The 16416-nt window shown below is 37.0% G+C and overlaps 1 protein-coding gene across 15 annotated transcripts in view; it reads left to right on the top strand.

Annotated features, from left to right (window-relative positions):
- The first annotated feature begins 6207 nt into the window (after nt 1–6207).
- Nucleotides 6208–16416, top strand: part of LOC6579055 (sorbin and SH3 domain-containing protein 1) — a 45648-nt gene continuing 35439 nt past the window's right edge. For 5 of the 15 annotated variants that reach the window (XM_044010651.1, XM_044010650.1, XM_044010646.1 and 2 more), the window contains exon 1: nt 11914–15182. In XM_044010651.1, coding sequence (XP_043866586.1) covers nt 12492–15182 — 2691 coding nt within the window. In that variant the 5' untranslated portion in view covers nt 11914–12491. Of the gene's footprint in view, nt 6362–11577; nt 15183–16416 lie in introns of those variants that run through there. The other 10 variants (XM_044010652.1, XM_044010647.1, XM_044010649.1 and 7 more) reach the window with 6 other exon arrangements.

The raw sequence follows: 16416 nt of genomic DNA, 5'->3' as shown, positions 1-16416 counted from the left end.
CATATATACATATGTACGCATGTAGTATTCGTATTTTTGAATATACACATATAATTATCTTTATCTTTATTGAAAATAAAAGACTTGTAGATTAGATAAATTCTACATTTTCTTTGGCCATAAATTCTGCAACTTTTTCATACTCGCGTACCACTGTGCACAGACGCTAGCTCTGCCGCTGCCGGCGTGCGCGTCGCTGTCGCCAAATACGCCGTTGTTTTGTGCTATACGATACCGTAGGCCGCTGCTATTTAGTTACTACAGAAGTTTTGCCAAGTCAAGTTGTCGGCGTGAGTGCGAGTGTGCGAGAGAGTGAGCGAGAGAAAGAGAGTGTAAATACGCGAGTGCGAATTACGTGAGTGTTATTTTTGCACTAAGCAACAACAGTGCAAACGATGCTGATCACAGCAGCAACAACAACAACAACAAGAATAACAAGAAAGTAACAACAGTTAAGACGCGCGCGCGAGTTAATTTGTATTTTTTGGGCTCATCAATAGCTAACCGCTAAATGTTACCCGCTACCCGCTAGCCGCTAACCGATCAACGTTAACTGTTTACCAATTGCAAGTGCGCGTGTTAAGTGCGTGTGTGCGTGTGTGTGTGTGCATTGCAGCTGAAGACACTTCACCAGAGAGAAGACGAAACACGTAAGTTGTTAATTTTACTGCCCCTTGCCCTTAATTAACCCTCTAATCAAATTGGATCGCAAGTTCAAAGTTGAGTTTTTAATTTGTTTTTGGCTGCCCCTGCCACTATCTGAATCTATGCTTAGCCGAAACAAATCTTAACTGTGCTACAAACTGTTATACGCCATCGACCTTCGCTTCATTAAATATTCAAATCTGAAGTGCGATAAGCACTTATTAGGAAATATTTTTAACCATTTTTAACTATAAGGCGAAGATAGACCTAATGCTCGCCGCATATGATATGATAATTCATTATATACTATATATTTACATATATGTATGTATATATATGTATTTATACTTATTATTATGTGCCCAATAACCCAACCGAAAATGGTGCAAAATATGCGCTCCAAATTGTGTTTCTGCTGTCTGTCTCGCTATTTATATATGGATCTAGATAAATGTGTATGTGTAAGTGTGTCTAGTGTGTGTGTCTCTGTGTGTGTGATTTTTAATACGTTTTAAATTATAGTCCGCCGGGTTGTTCGAGTCGAGTTTTGGTCATAGTTCAATTAATTTTCTAATGACCGGATGCATGGGACATGCCATGCAAATGAAGTTTTTTGGGTCCCGGCTTTTGGCTATTTTTGTTTAGTTTAATAGAAATTGTTTTCAATAATAATTATACAATTTCACCTGTCACAGCAGAGAATTTCAACGTAATAAATCAGAAACTTTCATTAAATAGTGCAATTCACGCATATTAAGCATACGCAACGTGCGCCCAACAATGTAAATGTGTCTTTGCGCTTACTAGTATTTATTATTTATTATTCCGCTTTTGTTTACGATGACAAAATATTTCTGATAAGACAGCCGACTTTAAGTTTTTCGCACTTTATAGTCTATATACAAAAGTGTATATGTATGTCCCATGCGAAAATGAACTTCAGAATTTGTTGTCAATAAAATGATGCGTGTGTGTGTCTGTGTGTGCGATAGCAACAATAGCGCCTCAAATTGTTTAGAGCTCATAAAAAGGCAATTGTTGAGCATTGACGAATTGTTTACACTTCAGCTGCGTTTCGAGCACAACAAATACAAATGTATTTAAAAATATGTATATATGTATGTGCATATATTAAATTTATTAAAACTTAAATTTAAATTAAATAACAAAAAAAAAAAAAAAAAAACAATTATGTTTTTTTTTTGCTGCTAACTATTTAATTCATGAATATTTTAAAGCAAAAATATTTAAATCATTTTTGTCAATTCTTAATATTTCAGTCTAAAGCTTAAGTAAAATTAAAAATTACATAGTACTTTTTTTAAAGTAAATCTGCCTTCAAATATGTTTGCAATTACATATTCATAAATCCTAAAAATAAATATATAAATGATAATAATATATTTATGTCATAAAAGTATAATTAAATAATAAATATAAAATAATTGTCCATTTACGCCTTACCAAATTATTTTCTACGCCCAAAACTCTTAGAAGCTATATTGCATGATAATAGCTCATAAGCAGCATGAATATTAAATGGTTTCTTCCTCTCTCTCTATCACTCTCTGTCTCTGTCTCGCTGTAGCATAATTAGCTTTTCGTGACAATTTAATAATGTTCACTGCTCCCACGAAACTAAAAAGACAAGAAATGATTATAAAACATTAATAGCTGTCGAGTTTTTTGGCCAAATTCAGTCAGTGTGGGCGCTATTCAGGGCCTATTAGCTGACATTTCCAGAGACTGAGAAAGAGAGAGAGGGAGAGGGAGACAGAAAGACTGAGAGTCGCTTAAATCAAGTGGCATATTGAATTACGTGTAGCACATGCAACTTAATCATTCATTCATGCTTCACGGCCAATTAATGCTCTTCGGGGCACTTAATTAAAGTGACACCTGGCGCACTGAACCGCCCCGCACCAGCCCGCCCCATCCATTGCCTAGGTAATGGGAGACGTCGACTATGTCGGAATGTCGACAAGTGGCCAAAAGGCATTTGAATGTCTCGTTCGCTCCGAATGCCATTGACCGCGGAGCTATAGAGCTACTATAATAATAGCTCGTATGTCCAGTTTATGGTTTCACGCTTCGATTTGGGAATTGTCCCAGCTGCTCTGTGTATGAAATTTAAAATGCCTTTGTTCACATTCGGCTGGCATTATCAATAACAATTTACGGTTATCGATTGCTAACAATCTAATTGCTTCTATCTAAGCACTAAATTGAGGAAAGGATTCCTCACGGACGAAATAATAATGAAAAGCTAAACAGAAAGTGAAGCACTTGCCACTTCACATTGTTTCGTGGTTCAAGGTCGAGGCAGTGTATAACATGTGTTTATTAATCTTGCTCAGTTGATGTTATATATGGTTTAGCCGATATCAAGTCGCTATTCTAGTTTCTAAATATAATTATATGAACTATAGTTTGATTAATGGCTGGCAAAGAGTTTTTAGTATACAGAGATAATATATAGAGAGTATGTAAGCAAATATAGATACATATGATTTGCTGCTACTACTTTGTCACTTTTTATTATCTCCGTAATTACAATTTCTTTAATTTCTTTTTGTTTTCTGAACTTCAATGATGTCAATTTATTATCTTTAAATACTATCCCCTCTATCTCTAATCTTTTAGCTAACTAGCTCCCTTTATCTCCTTCTACTTAGCTATCTCGTTCGTTCTCTATGCTGTTCGGTCTCCCTACGTGTCTATCTCTGTTTCTCTGTCTCTCCCTCTCTCACTGTGTTTCTCTCTACCTTATGTTTGTCTCTCTCTCTCTCTCTCACTCTCTCACTCTCTGTCTCTCTCTCTCTCTCCCTCCATCCTGCCTTGCCTGTATCTCTATGTCTCTGTTTCACTTTCTTGCTATATATTTGTCTCTCCATCTCATTAATTTTCGCATTTTCCTGTTCACTCATTCATCTCATATGTTTCTACCTCTTTTCCTTCTCCTGTTTTCTGCATAGCCCTTTCAAGAATAATATTTAAATCAGTGATAAATGCAATATTCTGATACAAAATAAATGTCTGCTATATATATAGAGGGTATTTCATAGTCAGTCACTGCCAAGCTTATTTTGCTTATCTTGGCTATCTATAACTATTTTTTATTTTTATTTGTATGTTGCTATTGTTGTTGTTGTTTTAGGTAGCGCCGCTCAGCTGATGCCGCCTCGTTGACTTTTTTTGTTTTATTTCAAATTAATTTTTTTTTTGCTTTTGTTTCTTTGGGCTTTTGTGTTTCCAGTTCTTGTTTTGAATTTCGGTTGCCAAAAAACTGAAAAATATCCCATAAACAAGAGGCTTTATATATTGTTATTTTGAATGCTGGCATATGATTCAGCAGCCAAGAGACAAATGTTTTGGCAGAGTCTCTGTGAAATGGTTTTTCAATTTCTGTTCAATTTGAATGTGAAACGAATTTCAAATGCAATTAGCGTCAATTTGTTATCTTCGAATGTCTGCGGAGCAAACGTTTATTCAAATGCAAATTGATGGGCGTTAACGAAACGCCCACACATTATATATATATATTATTGTGTGTATATAAGTGTGTATCATCGTTATCCTAAATCTATTTATTAGACATTAGAGTGAATGTAAAATTATTTACGAATTTATGTATAATACAATATTTAATCAAAAATTCCATTTTTGATATTCTATAACTAAAATATATATTTAATATATAATTTTCAACTCCTTTTACGCAGTGCTTTAGTATGTTGTAGACGTTTCTCTCTGTTTATTTAATTCTAATTTATTTATATCATAACACGCAACGCCTATGTAATTATTAGGAATCATACTTTATTAAATATTGATAAAGGTACACAAACGGGCATATAGTACATACCTATACACACACATACATATAAATATGTTTAGATTTAGATACGGCCATGTGCTAAACTTGATTTATTATATATGTACATATTTATGTATACTTTTTGCATGTCTGATAAGAATTTGATTGTCGACTTTTATCAGAAAATTTATTTCTATAAATATTTTTTTTTTCTCTCTTTTGGAGTTTTTTTTTTTGTATTTATGCGCATGATTTCATTGAGCAGCAAAATGAAAAAATAATTTGAAAATGAAAGTAAAAAGTATATAAAATTAAAATTAAAAAACCCGATAAGTTGCCCCGCGCAATTGACGTTGGAGCAAAAGTTGACTGATTAACGAGTGTTAATTGTGTTAGGTTTTTTTTTTTTTTTTTTTTTTTTTCTAAGCTGCTCAGAGATTTGCGCATTCACTTCCAGCTGTCGAGTGACTGAAATTGAAAGCTGTTTCCAGCTGTCAACAGATTGGCAAAATGCCAAAACCTTCTATTAGATGGCACCAGGTGCCCAGCAAAAAAGCAAGCAGTCGGGCTTCGTTCTAACAATGACCAAAACGCAAATAGAATCAAAGCTTTTTCTCTACTTTTCTTAGCAATGCGATTATTGTATGCTCTACTATGGGAAATGATTGAGTTTGATGAGAGAGAGAGAGAGAGAAAGAAAGAGAAAGAGAGGGAGAGAGAGAGTGAAAGAGAGAGAGAGAGAGAGAGAGAGAGAGAGAAGCTTGTATCTAAAATTTTTAATTTTTTGTTTTAATTACCTTAGGTTGACCATAAATTAATAGTATTAATAAAATATAAAATATATTTATGTAAAATAAACATATTACACTTTTTTTTTATTCTACAAAATTATAAAAAATTATAATTAAAAAATTATGTTAGTATTAAATATAAATATAAAAAAAATTATATAAATATTTAAATTAATAAAACTGTAAAGACAACATAAAATTAATATGTCTTCAGAAATCATCCAAAACACTAAATCAAAATTTAAAAATTAATAATAACAAATATAATTTAAAATTAGAAACAAATAAAAAATTATTTCATTTAGTATTTTTAGCAATAATACATCAGTTTAGAAATTAATGTTTCATGAGTGCTTTCCTCTGCCCATCTGCCTAGGCTCACATACCCCGTTTCAATTGATCTCTAAGATTATTCAAACTACATGCAGAACTAGTTATACCTTATGTTAGAGTATCTTCTCAAAAGCAACAAAAAACATAAGCTTCCCATTGGTGAATTCGATTGATTTGAGCGAACAGGAAATCGAATGCAAAGAGAGCAAACGAATGAGCATTGTGAGAGTGTGCGTGAGAGAGAGAGAGAAAGAGAGGGCGAGTGTGAGCAAGCAGGTCGGCGTGTGGGACAGAGACAAAGCACAGTGCTACAATAATTAGCTTTTGTTGAGCACAAAACCGCAAACCAGCAGCAACAACAACAACAACAACAGCAACAACAACAATAATAGACAGTTAACAACTTTGGCAAACTTATCGTCGCAGTTTTTTTGCTTTCGCTTCTGTTGCTGTTGTTGTTGTTGTTGTTGCGGCCGGCTCGCTGTCTGTGTGTAGAAGCAGCGAAAAAATATAAAAAAGTAGCTGCCGGGTTGCCAGGTGACAAAGTGTTGTTCTCCGCTGTTGTTGTTGTTCTTGTTGTAGTTGTTGTTGTCGCTTGTCGCTGACGCGTTGTGTGAAGCTTGCGAAGCTTCAGTTGCCATTAGAACTTCGACTTTGACGCTGTGTGCGATCGCGAGCGCGTTCCGCAAAATAACAAAAACACACAAAAACAAAAACAAAAACCAAAATTGAAACGTATAACAAAAGCAATTACACTGCGCTACACAATACCGTTGTTAATATAAGGCATTTGCTGGCTATTTATAGCATAGCTAAAAGCGTTTCCCACTCTATATATGTATGTGTGTATGTGTGTGTGTGTGTTTGTGTGTGTTTGTGTGTGTTTAGTTTGTTATTCTTGTGTCGCGTCTGACGCAATGTGCCCTGAAAGTTTTTAAGGTCCTAATGTGTGTTTACACGAGAGAGTGTTTAGAAGCAGTAGAGGAAGAAGAAGAAGAGTAGCAGGCGCTAATAGCCTGGCTAGGTCCAACTTGGCCAAAATTGCAGTTGAGCGTCAAGTTTAACACGCGGCTGGCAAAAAAAAAAAAAAGAATAACAAAAGACGCTGAGATCATTTGTCGATTTTTAGCCACTTAACAAATTTATTATGCTAAGTTCAGACGAAGATAAGACAAGCTCGCCAGTTGGGCATTGATATATATATGTGATATACATTTATATATATGTAGTTGCGTGTGCCTGGTCACACTGTGCACAGCCGGCACAGTCGTTGACCCGCCCAACTCTTGGGTGCCTTTCGCATTTCGCATTTGGATATTCAGCGAGATTTTGCAATGCAACAAATTCAGTTGGCGCACGTACGCGTTGCACTAAGGAACGCGGCACAGTGGACAAAAGCGACGGCAGGGCACAGGGGACAGTGTATACGGGGGGCGAGGCACTGTGAAGACACCGGCATATTTCTTTCTTTGATATAAACCGACGAATTTGCAATTAATTGAGCACTAAATGCAAAGCTTTGCTTGCTGTGTTCTTCGATTGGCTTTTTGTGATTTGCCGCCGTTGACCTCGTGACGTCAGCGTCGCAGTCGCAGTCGCAGTCGTCGTTGGCGTCGCTGCTTGCGGGTGGCTGCAGCAAATGAGCGCGCGAGCCATAAATTAATTATGTTTGTATTACAACTGTGTTTACTTACGTATCAATGAGTGTGTGTTTGTGTGTGTGTGTGTGTGTAAAAAACAAATAAAATGAGCTAAAGGAAGAGGAAGAAAGAGAGAGTGCAGCATGTTGCCCAAATAAATTACGCATACGTAAACAGTAAAACAACAACAACAACAACAACAACTGCAGCACCAAAATTGTAGGCAAATGAAGAGCCAACAAACAGCAGCAAAACAAATGCTTGAAAGCAGCATTAAAATTCGATGCTAATTAGCAACAACAACAATAGCAGCAACAACAACAACAACAAAACAATAACAAAAATCAAAGTGGGAAAAACAAAAAAAAAAAAAAAAAGGCAAGGACAAAGAGCAAATAAAATCAATAGGCCATTTGGACTCATGGCAAGCCCCAGCAAAGTTTAAAGCAATTTTCAAGAATTTTAATAGATTGTGATATATTGCGCGTAACTGTAAATTGAACGAAATTTGTATGAATTTGTGAAATATTGCGTGGAACTTAAATTGAATTTAAAAAAAATATACACATAGTTTAACTGCCTTTGGAATTGGAGTGGAAATTCGAAAATAATAGGAGCTTTGAGCACATTGTATAAAAAATGGATTTTGGGATTAAATAGGCTAAGTGAATGGATATGCAGAGGTATATAAGTTGATAGGTAGATGGATAGATAGATAGGTACGGACGATATATAGAAAATGGATGACAGATGGGTAGTCTATCGGACAAATATATAGAAAAATGTTGTTGGATATAAAGAGAAATAGGCAGACGCATCCTTGCCCACAAAAGATTGTACAGAGGGAAAGATATATAGATACGTTACTATGTTGCTAGACATTTGGCTAAGTAGAGATCAGATAGCTGTAGATCTTACAAGATCTATTTTTCAAATTGAAATATAGAAGTCACAGATGATTTTTGTTCAGTGTAAAAATACTATGCATTGAGCTTGTATAAATACAAATACTATACATTTATTGAATTTGTTGAGCGAATAAAAAAATCGCGTTTTCCCCGACGAAATTCAGTCATCATTATTTGCAGCTAAATGTAGAAAAGTTGCTGCTAAAATTTTAAGTGTTAAATCACAGTCTATTCAATTAAATGAGAAATGCACTACTTGATATATAATAATTTTTGGAAAAATGCCTATTTAATGTAAACAGAGGCATAAAGTTAGACATAAATCTATTACAAAAAAAAAAAAAATGAAATGTAATAAAAAAAAAAAAATAATAATAATAATAATAATAGTAAATAAATGATATATATATAAAAAATATTAAAAAAAAAAAAATTAAAAAAAAACACTAAAGAAAATGTTTAAGAAATAAAATATAAAATTGAAATAATTCAAGAAAAATGGTTAAGACATATTAATTACTATTTTTTTTTTTTTTTTTATAGAATATATATTCAAATAAAAATACTCAGTATATGCTAGAAAAAAAAAAAAAAAAAAAAACAACATATATTTTCAAATCAAAACAAAACAGAAATATATCAAAATTATGTTTTCTCTTTGATTTCAAAGAATTCCCTCGATTCTGAGATATCTAAAAAATTACCCAATCAAGCTCCAACAATGGAAACTTCAGTTCAATACAGAGTTGTGTCTTTATCAGTTGAAATACTGAAAGATAACTGAACAAAAATATTTATTGAGAAAATGAAATGCATATCTAGTGCAATAAGTGCTAATTGTTGTTGTTGTTGTTGTTGTCGTCGTTATCGATGTTGCGTAAATATAGAAAACTTTTCTATACTCTAACCGAGTTGGACACTTAAGTTAAGCATGCGATATTTAATAGGCCATGGGAAATGATAATATGATAATGTGCTGGGCACAAAAAACACACAAAAACTTAACGCAACGGAAGCGAAAATAAATAAGTGAGAGGGAGAGAGAGAGGTAGCAGAAAAGAGAAAGAGTAAGAGCGAGACAGCTAGCTTGTCTTGCTGTAAGGTGTTGTTTGAGTTTTTATGTCTGCCTAGCAGAGAGGAAATTGCCGTTTTAATAGTTTTTTAATTAGGTAGCAAATGTTAAGTGTGCACCACTGTGTTCTGCTTCTGCCTATAATTGTTGTTGTTGTTGTTCTGAACACTGTATGAGAGAGCGAGCGAGACCGACTGCTTGTTGCATAATCTGATGTGCTAGACACCCGCCCCAACTGCTGGGCCCTCGGGCACAGTTCATTTGCATCACGTGCACATTTCACACATCTCTGTCTGTCCCCACCCCGCCTCCCATCCGTCCGTCTGTCGTCTGGCACCTGACAGGCTCTGGGAAAAGCATCACAGATCTATTTGCGCCCACCAAGATGAGTAAGCAGTAGCAGCAGCAGTAGCAGCAGCAGCAGCAGAGCTAGCCGAAGTCAAGAAATTAAAATCCATTAAGTACTTTTTATAAATAAATCAACGACTACTAACCGCATGGCCCAGTGGAAGATACATAGCTCTATATATATATAAGCATATACCCACACACTCTCTACATACAGTCGGCACACTTTGTCAGTCGGAAAAAAGTGCTTCAATTTCGACTCTTAAAAATTATTCAAGTGTACAGCAGAAAAACAGGGAACACAGAACAGGGAACAGACACCAAAAGGAAAGAAAAGAAGCTAAAAACGAATCGAATGAAATTACGCACGAAAAAATATCTTGAAAATGCCATAAGTTAGACACTCACACACACACGCTCAGCTGCAGTCTCTATGTGTGTGTGTGTGGAACTCAAGCGATTTGTTTGGGCATATTGGTTGAGGTGTTCTATAGGCGGCGCAGCATTTTGTCTGAATCAAATTGATTTGAGAAATAAACATTTTTCGTGTTTTCCACAAAACACACAAAAATAAAATTTCTGAATGACTTAAAATAGAAATAATTGAATCGAGATAAGAAAGATAATAAATAACATTTCAAGTTTAAAGAAAAAAAAAAAAAAATTCACTTTGATAAATTTCAAGAAAATCTGAAAATATTGAGATAAATTTGGCTCATAATTTATAAAAACTAAACCCATTAAATAAAGGCAAGAAAATTTTCATTTTAAATTAATATGTTTGTGTGAGCATTCAGAGTATTTTTTAATGTTAGCTTATAAAGAATGAAAATTGAATTGTTTTAAATGAATAATGAATATATTATTTTGTTTGATTTCATAATTTAAAAATTTTATTTTGATCTGAAACTCATTCAATTTGAACAAAAAAAGTATGAATTTTTTATTTTTTTTTTTACATAATTCATAATAAATAAATTTCGATATTTAATATTAATATTAATTATTAATTATTTTAAAATTAAATTTGATATATGTACTGCATTTTAATAGCAAATAGTGATAAATCAGAAACAATAATATTTTCTGCTGCAAGTAGAAATGCACTGAATATTAAAGATTTTCTATATACATATGCTTTCATTTTAATTATGATTTATTTGATATTCATTTGATATACATATATACAATATATATATTATGTGAAATTCATACCCTTTGATATTTAACATTTGTAGCAATAATATTTTGAGCTGTTATAAAATTTGCAATCAAAATATTTGGCCTGCCTTTGAAACTCTTGTGTTCTGTTTATTTGAAAAGTTCAAACATCTCAAAGTTGAGTTCTTTTATTTTTCTGGCATTCAGAGCGAAAATGAAAACATGAAAATTGCAGAGATTTCAACGTAGCCAAAAATATAATTAAATATGACATTATTTTGCAGCACGAAAAACGAAGGCGCAAAAGCATTTTCTAAACAACTCAGTTTCGATTTTGTTTATAACCGCGGCCAATCTGTGGTGATCTATATATATACATATCTGTATATATATATTTTCATATTTTTTCTTTCTTTTTGAAATTTATGCAACATTTGTTGTTTAAGTTTTCGCGTGCGCCTCGAGTCCTGAGAACTTGACGTGACTTGGACTTGATTTTGAGCTGTTTTGTATAGGTTTGGTGTTTGTTGAGTTGCCACTCATGGCTACACTGCGCACACAGCACTTGCTGCCTATTTGCTTAGCACTCGACACATGACTCCTTCAGCTGACACGCCCCAGCCACCCCACACACACACACACAGTACTCCCACTACTTGAGAGTCGAATGCTGCGAACGCTCTCCAACGATTCCACCAGACCTCAGCGCCTCATGTATTTTTAAAACGATCATCAGACGAGCCTCATTATGAATGCCCCATATTGTATTTGCCGTTGTTGTGCTTGTTGTTGTTGTTGTTCGTTTTAGTTTTTCTTCTTTTTGCTCTTGCTTTTTTCCTCTTTTTCCTCTTTTTTCCCGATGTGTTTTTCCTATTTTTTCCCCATTTACGTGCCCCGTTGCGCCACAGATTTGTGTGGCCCGCTTGGCAGCTGGGAGCAGCCAGCCCATGGCCCATTCCTTGGCTGCCAGTCGCCGTCAGCAGAAGAAACGCGCGCTCGAAAGAAAATCTATCTTGTTAGGCAAAAGTCTCTCGAAAAACGAAAAAGAAGGAAAATGAAAATGTCGGGCACGCAAATCGGGCGCGTTGAGAGCGAAAGTTGTTAACTAAAACGTAAAAATCAAAAGTTTTTCCTTTTTTTTGCGGTCAAAAATTACGTGATATATATATAGATATAGAAATAGATATATGTATATGATATATGTATTTGTATATAAAAATTTGTGCAGCGCCGGACGCGTGTCAAAATTTAGCCGGGCTGAGGTGCGTCGCAGTCGCCACTGACGCTGACGCGGACGTCGCCGCTGACGTCGCAGCTGACGTTGACGCTGCTTGAAATGCCGGCTCGCCGTCGGTTGTGCTTGTGCTTGATCGGGCGATGGCGCCGTTTGGTTGAGTTTTTTAGTTTTAGTTCAGTTTCTGCCAGCGACGAGTGACACAGAGAAATGCGAGAATAATCCCTACGACGACGACAACAGACGACAGAAAACGACAAGAAACGAGCAATTGAATAAGAGAGAACAAGAAACAACAAAAAACAAAAGCAATTTTCACACGAATAAGCAGCAATTTTTAGATTTAGCTGATTGAAGGCGGCAAACGCGGCGTATGCGTAATATGCGCACACACTGCAACACACAGGCAGGCACAACAAATTAAACACACACACACACATACTGATACCCATATACACACAAGCAGCTCACATACATATATAGTGCCTATATATATATCAAGAAGAAAGACTTTTGAGTGTGGCTTAGACGCGACGTAGACGATGCCAAATAATCGTAATCGTAATCGCAATCGTAATCGCAATAAACGAAATAAAAATCAAAATCAAAATCAAAATAAACAGCAAGCGGCAGCAGAGAACAACGAAAAAGAGGAGCAGCAGGAGAAGGCAGCAGCAGTAGTAGTAGCAGCAGCGGCAGCGGCAGCAACAACTTCATCAACATCATCATTAGCAGCAGCTGACGATCTTCAGAATGATCATAATGCAAATTCTGGCAGCATTTCAAATGGGTCACCAACGGCGAGCGACAGCGCCACAGCTGACGATGAGGCAACAACTGGCGTAGCCAGCAATGAGATCAGCCAGCGACAGCTAAAAGAGGATCAGTCAGAAGATCGGAGTGAAGTAAAAGATCAGCTGGAATATCCGTATGAAGATCAGACAGCAGAAAAGCCTGAAAGCACGTCTGTAGAGCAGCTGATTGTAGTAAAAGAGCAGCTGACAGACGAAGATTCACCTAAAGAGCAGACAGTAGAAAAGCCTGGAGACCAGGCCAAAGAAGATTTGATTAAGCTGAAAGAGGAAAAACTTGACGATCAGTCTGCAGATCTAGCGAAAGAACAGTCCAAAGAGCAGCTAACTGCAGTGGAAGATCAGCTGAGAGAGGATCAGTGTATAGATCAGTCTAAGGAACAGTTGGAAGAGGCCAAAGAGCTGCTGACTAACGCAAAAGATCAGCTGAAAGAGGAAAGGCTTGTCGATCAGTCTGCAGATCAATTGCAGAAACCACCAAAAGAACACCTGATTCAAGTGAAACGTGAGGATCAGTTGGAAGATCAGTTGGCTGGAGTGAAAGATCAGCTTGAAGAATCACTAAAAGATCAGATAGAAGTTAAGGCTGAAGAGCAGTTTGAAGATCCAAGAAAAGAGAAATCTGTAGAGAAAGTAGTAAAAGTTCAGATAAAAGAGGAGTTCCAAACTTCGACTGTAGATCAATCCAGCACGCAGCTGATCGAATCACTCAAAAATCAGTGGGATATAGAAAAGGCAAAACAGTTCGTCAAACAGTCAGGAACACAAGTCATAGATCAGCAAAAGGAACAACTGATCAAGCAAATTCCAAGTGAAGATCTGAAAAAAGAGGAAATTGTCGATCAGCCAGTAGATCAGTCAAATCAGCCAGATAATCAATCTAAGCAACATTTGTTTGTTAAGACAGAGGATCAGCTAAAGCAACAGCCAGTGGTGCGCATAGTGCCTGTGCGAATTGAGCAGGAAGCGAGCTATACGACAGCAACAGAACAGCAATCAGTTGTTGAAAGCGCAGCAATGGGCGCCAAGAATTCCAAGCAGCAACAACAGCAACAGCAGCAGCAACAACAGCAGACAGAGCAGCAACAGCAGCAACAGCAGCAGCAGGCTATCAAAGCTCCAGGTAGTCCACGACAGGCCAAGGTCATAGTGCATCGCATAGTGCGCGAAGGCGATGATGAAGTAGATGCACAGCAGCAACAGTTGCCGCAGCAACAAAAACAACAGCAGCAACATCAACCAAGTCAAGCAGAGCAAGAGCTGCCAGCAGCTGTGCAAGAGATCTTGGCCAATTGTCAGCTGCAACAGCCGCTGGCAAAGCAACAACAGCCGTCAAATGCACAACAGCAACAGTCGCCAGCACCGCAGCAACATGCAGCAAACCAGCCGCTGCAACGCAGCACCAAGGTGATCATACATCAGATACGCATCGAGACGGATGAGCAGGAACGCGCTCGCAGAGGTAAGCCAACCATTGAGGAGATCAGCAGCACCACAGCAACACCCGCACACAGCAACAGCAACTGCACCAGCAACAGCAACAACAGTGGCACATTGTCGCCGCCGCCGCGTTACCTCGTCGAATCGCCCTCGCCAAAGGCCGTGCAACAGTTCAGTAAATTCTCGCGCGACTTGCAGATTCAGGAGCTGGAGCAGAGCAGCGACTGCAGCTCCGGTGAGTTAAATGGGCCGCTGCAATCGCCGCTGGTCTTTGAGGCCGACTCCGAGACGGAGGCCACAGTGGCGCCCATCACCACGCCCAGCGTGACCAGTACAGCTCCCTCAGCTCAGTTCTCTCCCGGCCTGCCGTCCAGCAGTCGCGCCGACGCACAGGAGCAGCTGCGGCAGAAGCGCGCGAAGCGAAACGCACTCGAAATGCACTTTATGCCGCAGCTGCTCAGTCCGCGCTATTTGGACAGCATTCTGGAGGAGAACAGCGAAACGACTTCAACACCAGGTGATCTGAGTCGCAGTGGCTCCGCCACCGCCTCCAACACCGCCACGGATCAGTCAAAGTCGCGTCCAGCTGGGCCCGTCAAGGTCAACGAAACATTTCCGCGTAGCCATCTCGACTTCAGTCGTCGGCACAAGCGCCGCGAGGAGCCGGTCGCTCTCATGCTGGAAACGAAGCTGATCGAGCAGAGCGACAACCTGGAGAGCTGCACCCGGCTGCAGAGCACGCTGTCGCCACAGTCCGAGGATGCCGAATTGGTTTATCTCAGCTCGTCGAGCTCGAGCAGTGTGTCGGATCTAATGGAACTCGAACTGGAGGAGGCAGCTGCTCTCGCTGAGCGTACTCTCATCGATCTGGACACCGATGCCAGCAAGCTCATCAATCGGCCAGACAATGAGCTGAGCAGCAACACCAGCATGGAGCCCATCAGCTCATCCAACGAAACTGAAACCGAGGGCGAGTGTGAGGTTCGTAGCGCAACAGAAACTACTAACCCGAACTAACCGAAGGGGAGCAGAGACAATGATATAATGAGCAAGGTGTTCGCCTGAAGGTAGGGAAGATAGAGCATAGAGCATAGAAGATTGGAGAGTGTCAGAAAATGGATTTACTTGTTAGCGACAGCCCTAAGCTATTTTTAGCTCTCTCTGAACTGATGGAAGATGATATATGGATTATAGATTATAGACTTTGATGAGAAAGGAAAGTCATATATATAGATCCAGTATGGTAAATATAAATATAAAGAAAAGTCATATACATATATATTAAATTGAATATTGAATATAGTCGCTCATCAAAATAAAGAAAAAGTGTTCATTGTTGTTTAAGAACAGGAAAAGCCAAAGAAATATTTAATATGCTATTCATTCAGAAAAAAAGTATTTACTATTTTTTTTATGATAGTTTCAGATCAATATTTGTATGCCAAAGAGTACAAATTTTATAATATATAATTAAGTATTCATAAAAACATGAAATTCCTAAAAAAAAAAAAAAAAAAAAAAAAAAAAAACTGTAAAATAACGTTGTTCATATAAAGCACATTATTCTAATTCATAAAAGTTTATAAAATTTACAATAAATGACATCCATGACAAGAGACTTGCTCGTATTATAAATGTGAATAGACTTATTGGATATGAATTTGGACTGACTGCATTGATTGGCCAGACGCATAGCTAGAGTCGTGACATATATAATATATATACATAACGATATATATACATTAATATTCTCATATATTCTCATATAATATGTTGCTCATAGCGTATCATATCAGCTAGATAAATCTTCAAGTATTTTTTCATGCCGGTTTCGCATATAGCAGACTAAATGAAGCATTTATGATAGATATATATCGATGATAAATTGCTTTCTAAATATATATTTTTTGTGTTTTTTTCTGACAGATTTATTTATGCTAAATTCTGTAACATATGAGCTTTTCATATATATTCCGTTTTTTTCCAAACAATTATTTACTCAGTTTACTTAGAACAAAAACTTCAGACAGCAATGTGACAGCCATGCGCATTTGCTTAGAAATTACTAACTATATATCTATAGACAAATACTATAAATCATTTTGATTGAACGTCGAGCAATAGCTCAATTTTTATTTGACTTGAGTGACTAGAGAGAAATGTTTGCCACGAATCTAAAGAGCTATTTTTTTCAATAGATAAATAAAAAAAAATA

Source organism: Drosophila mojavensis, unplaced genomic scaffold, assembly GCF_018153725.1.
Source record: "Drosophila mojavensis isolate 15081-1352.22 unplaced genomic scaffold, ASM1815372v1 contig_80, whole genome shotgun sequence".
In the NCBI taxonomy this organism is placed as follows: domain Eukaryota; kingdom Metazoa; phylum Arthropoda; class Insecta; order Diptera; family Drosophilidae; genus Drosophila; species Drosophila mojavensis.
Note: the sequence above shows the minus strand (reverse complement) of the source record. Positions and strands in the feature narration are given on the sequence as shown.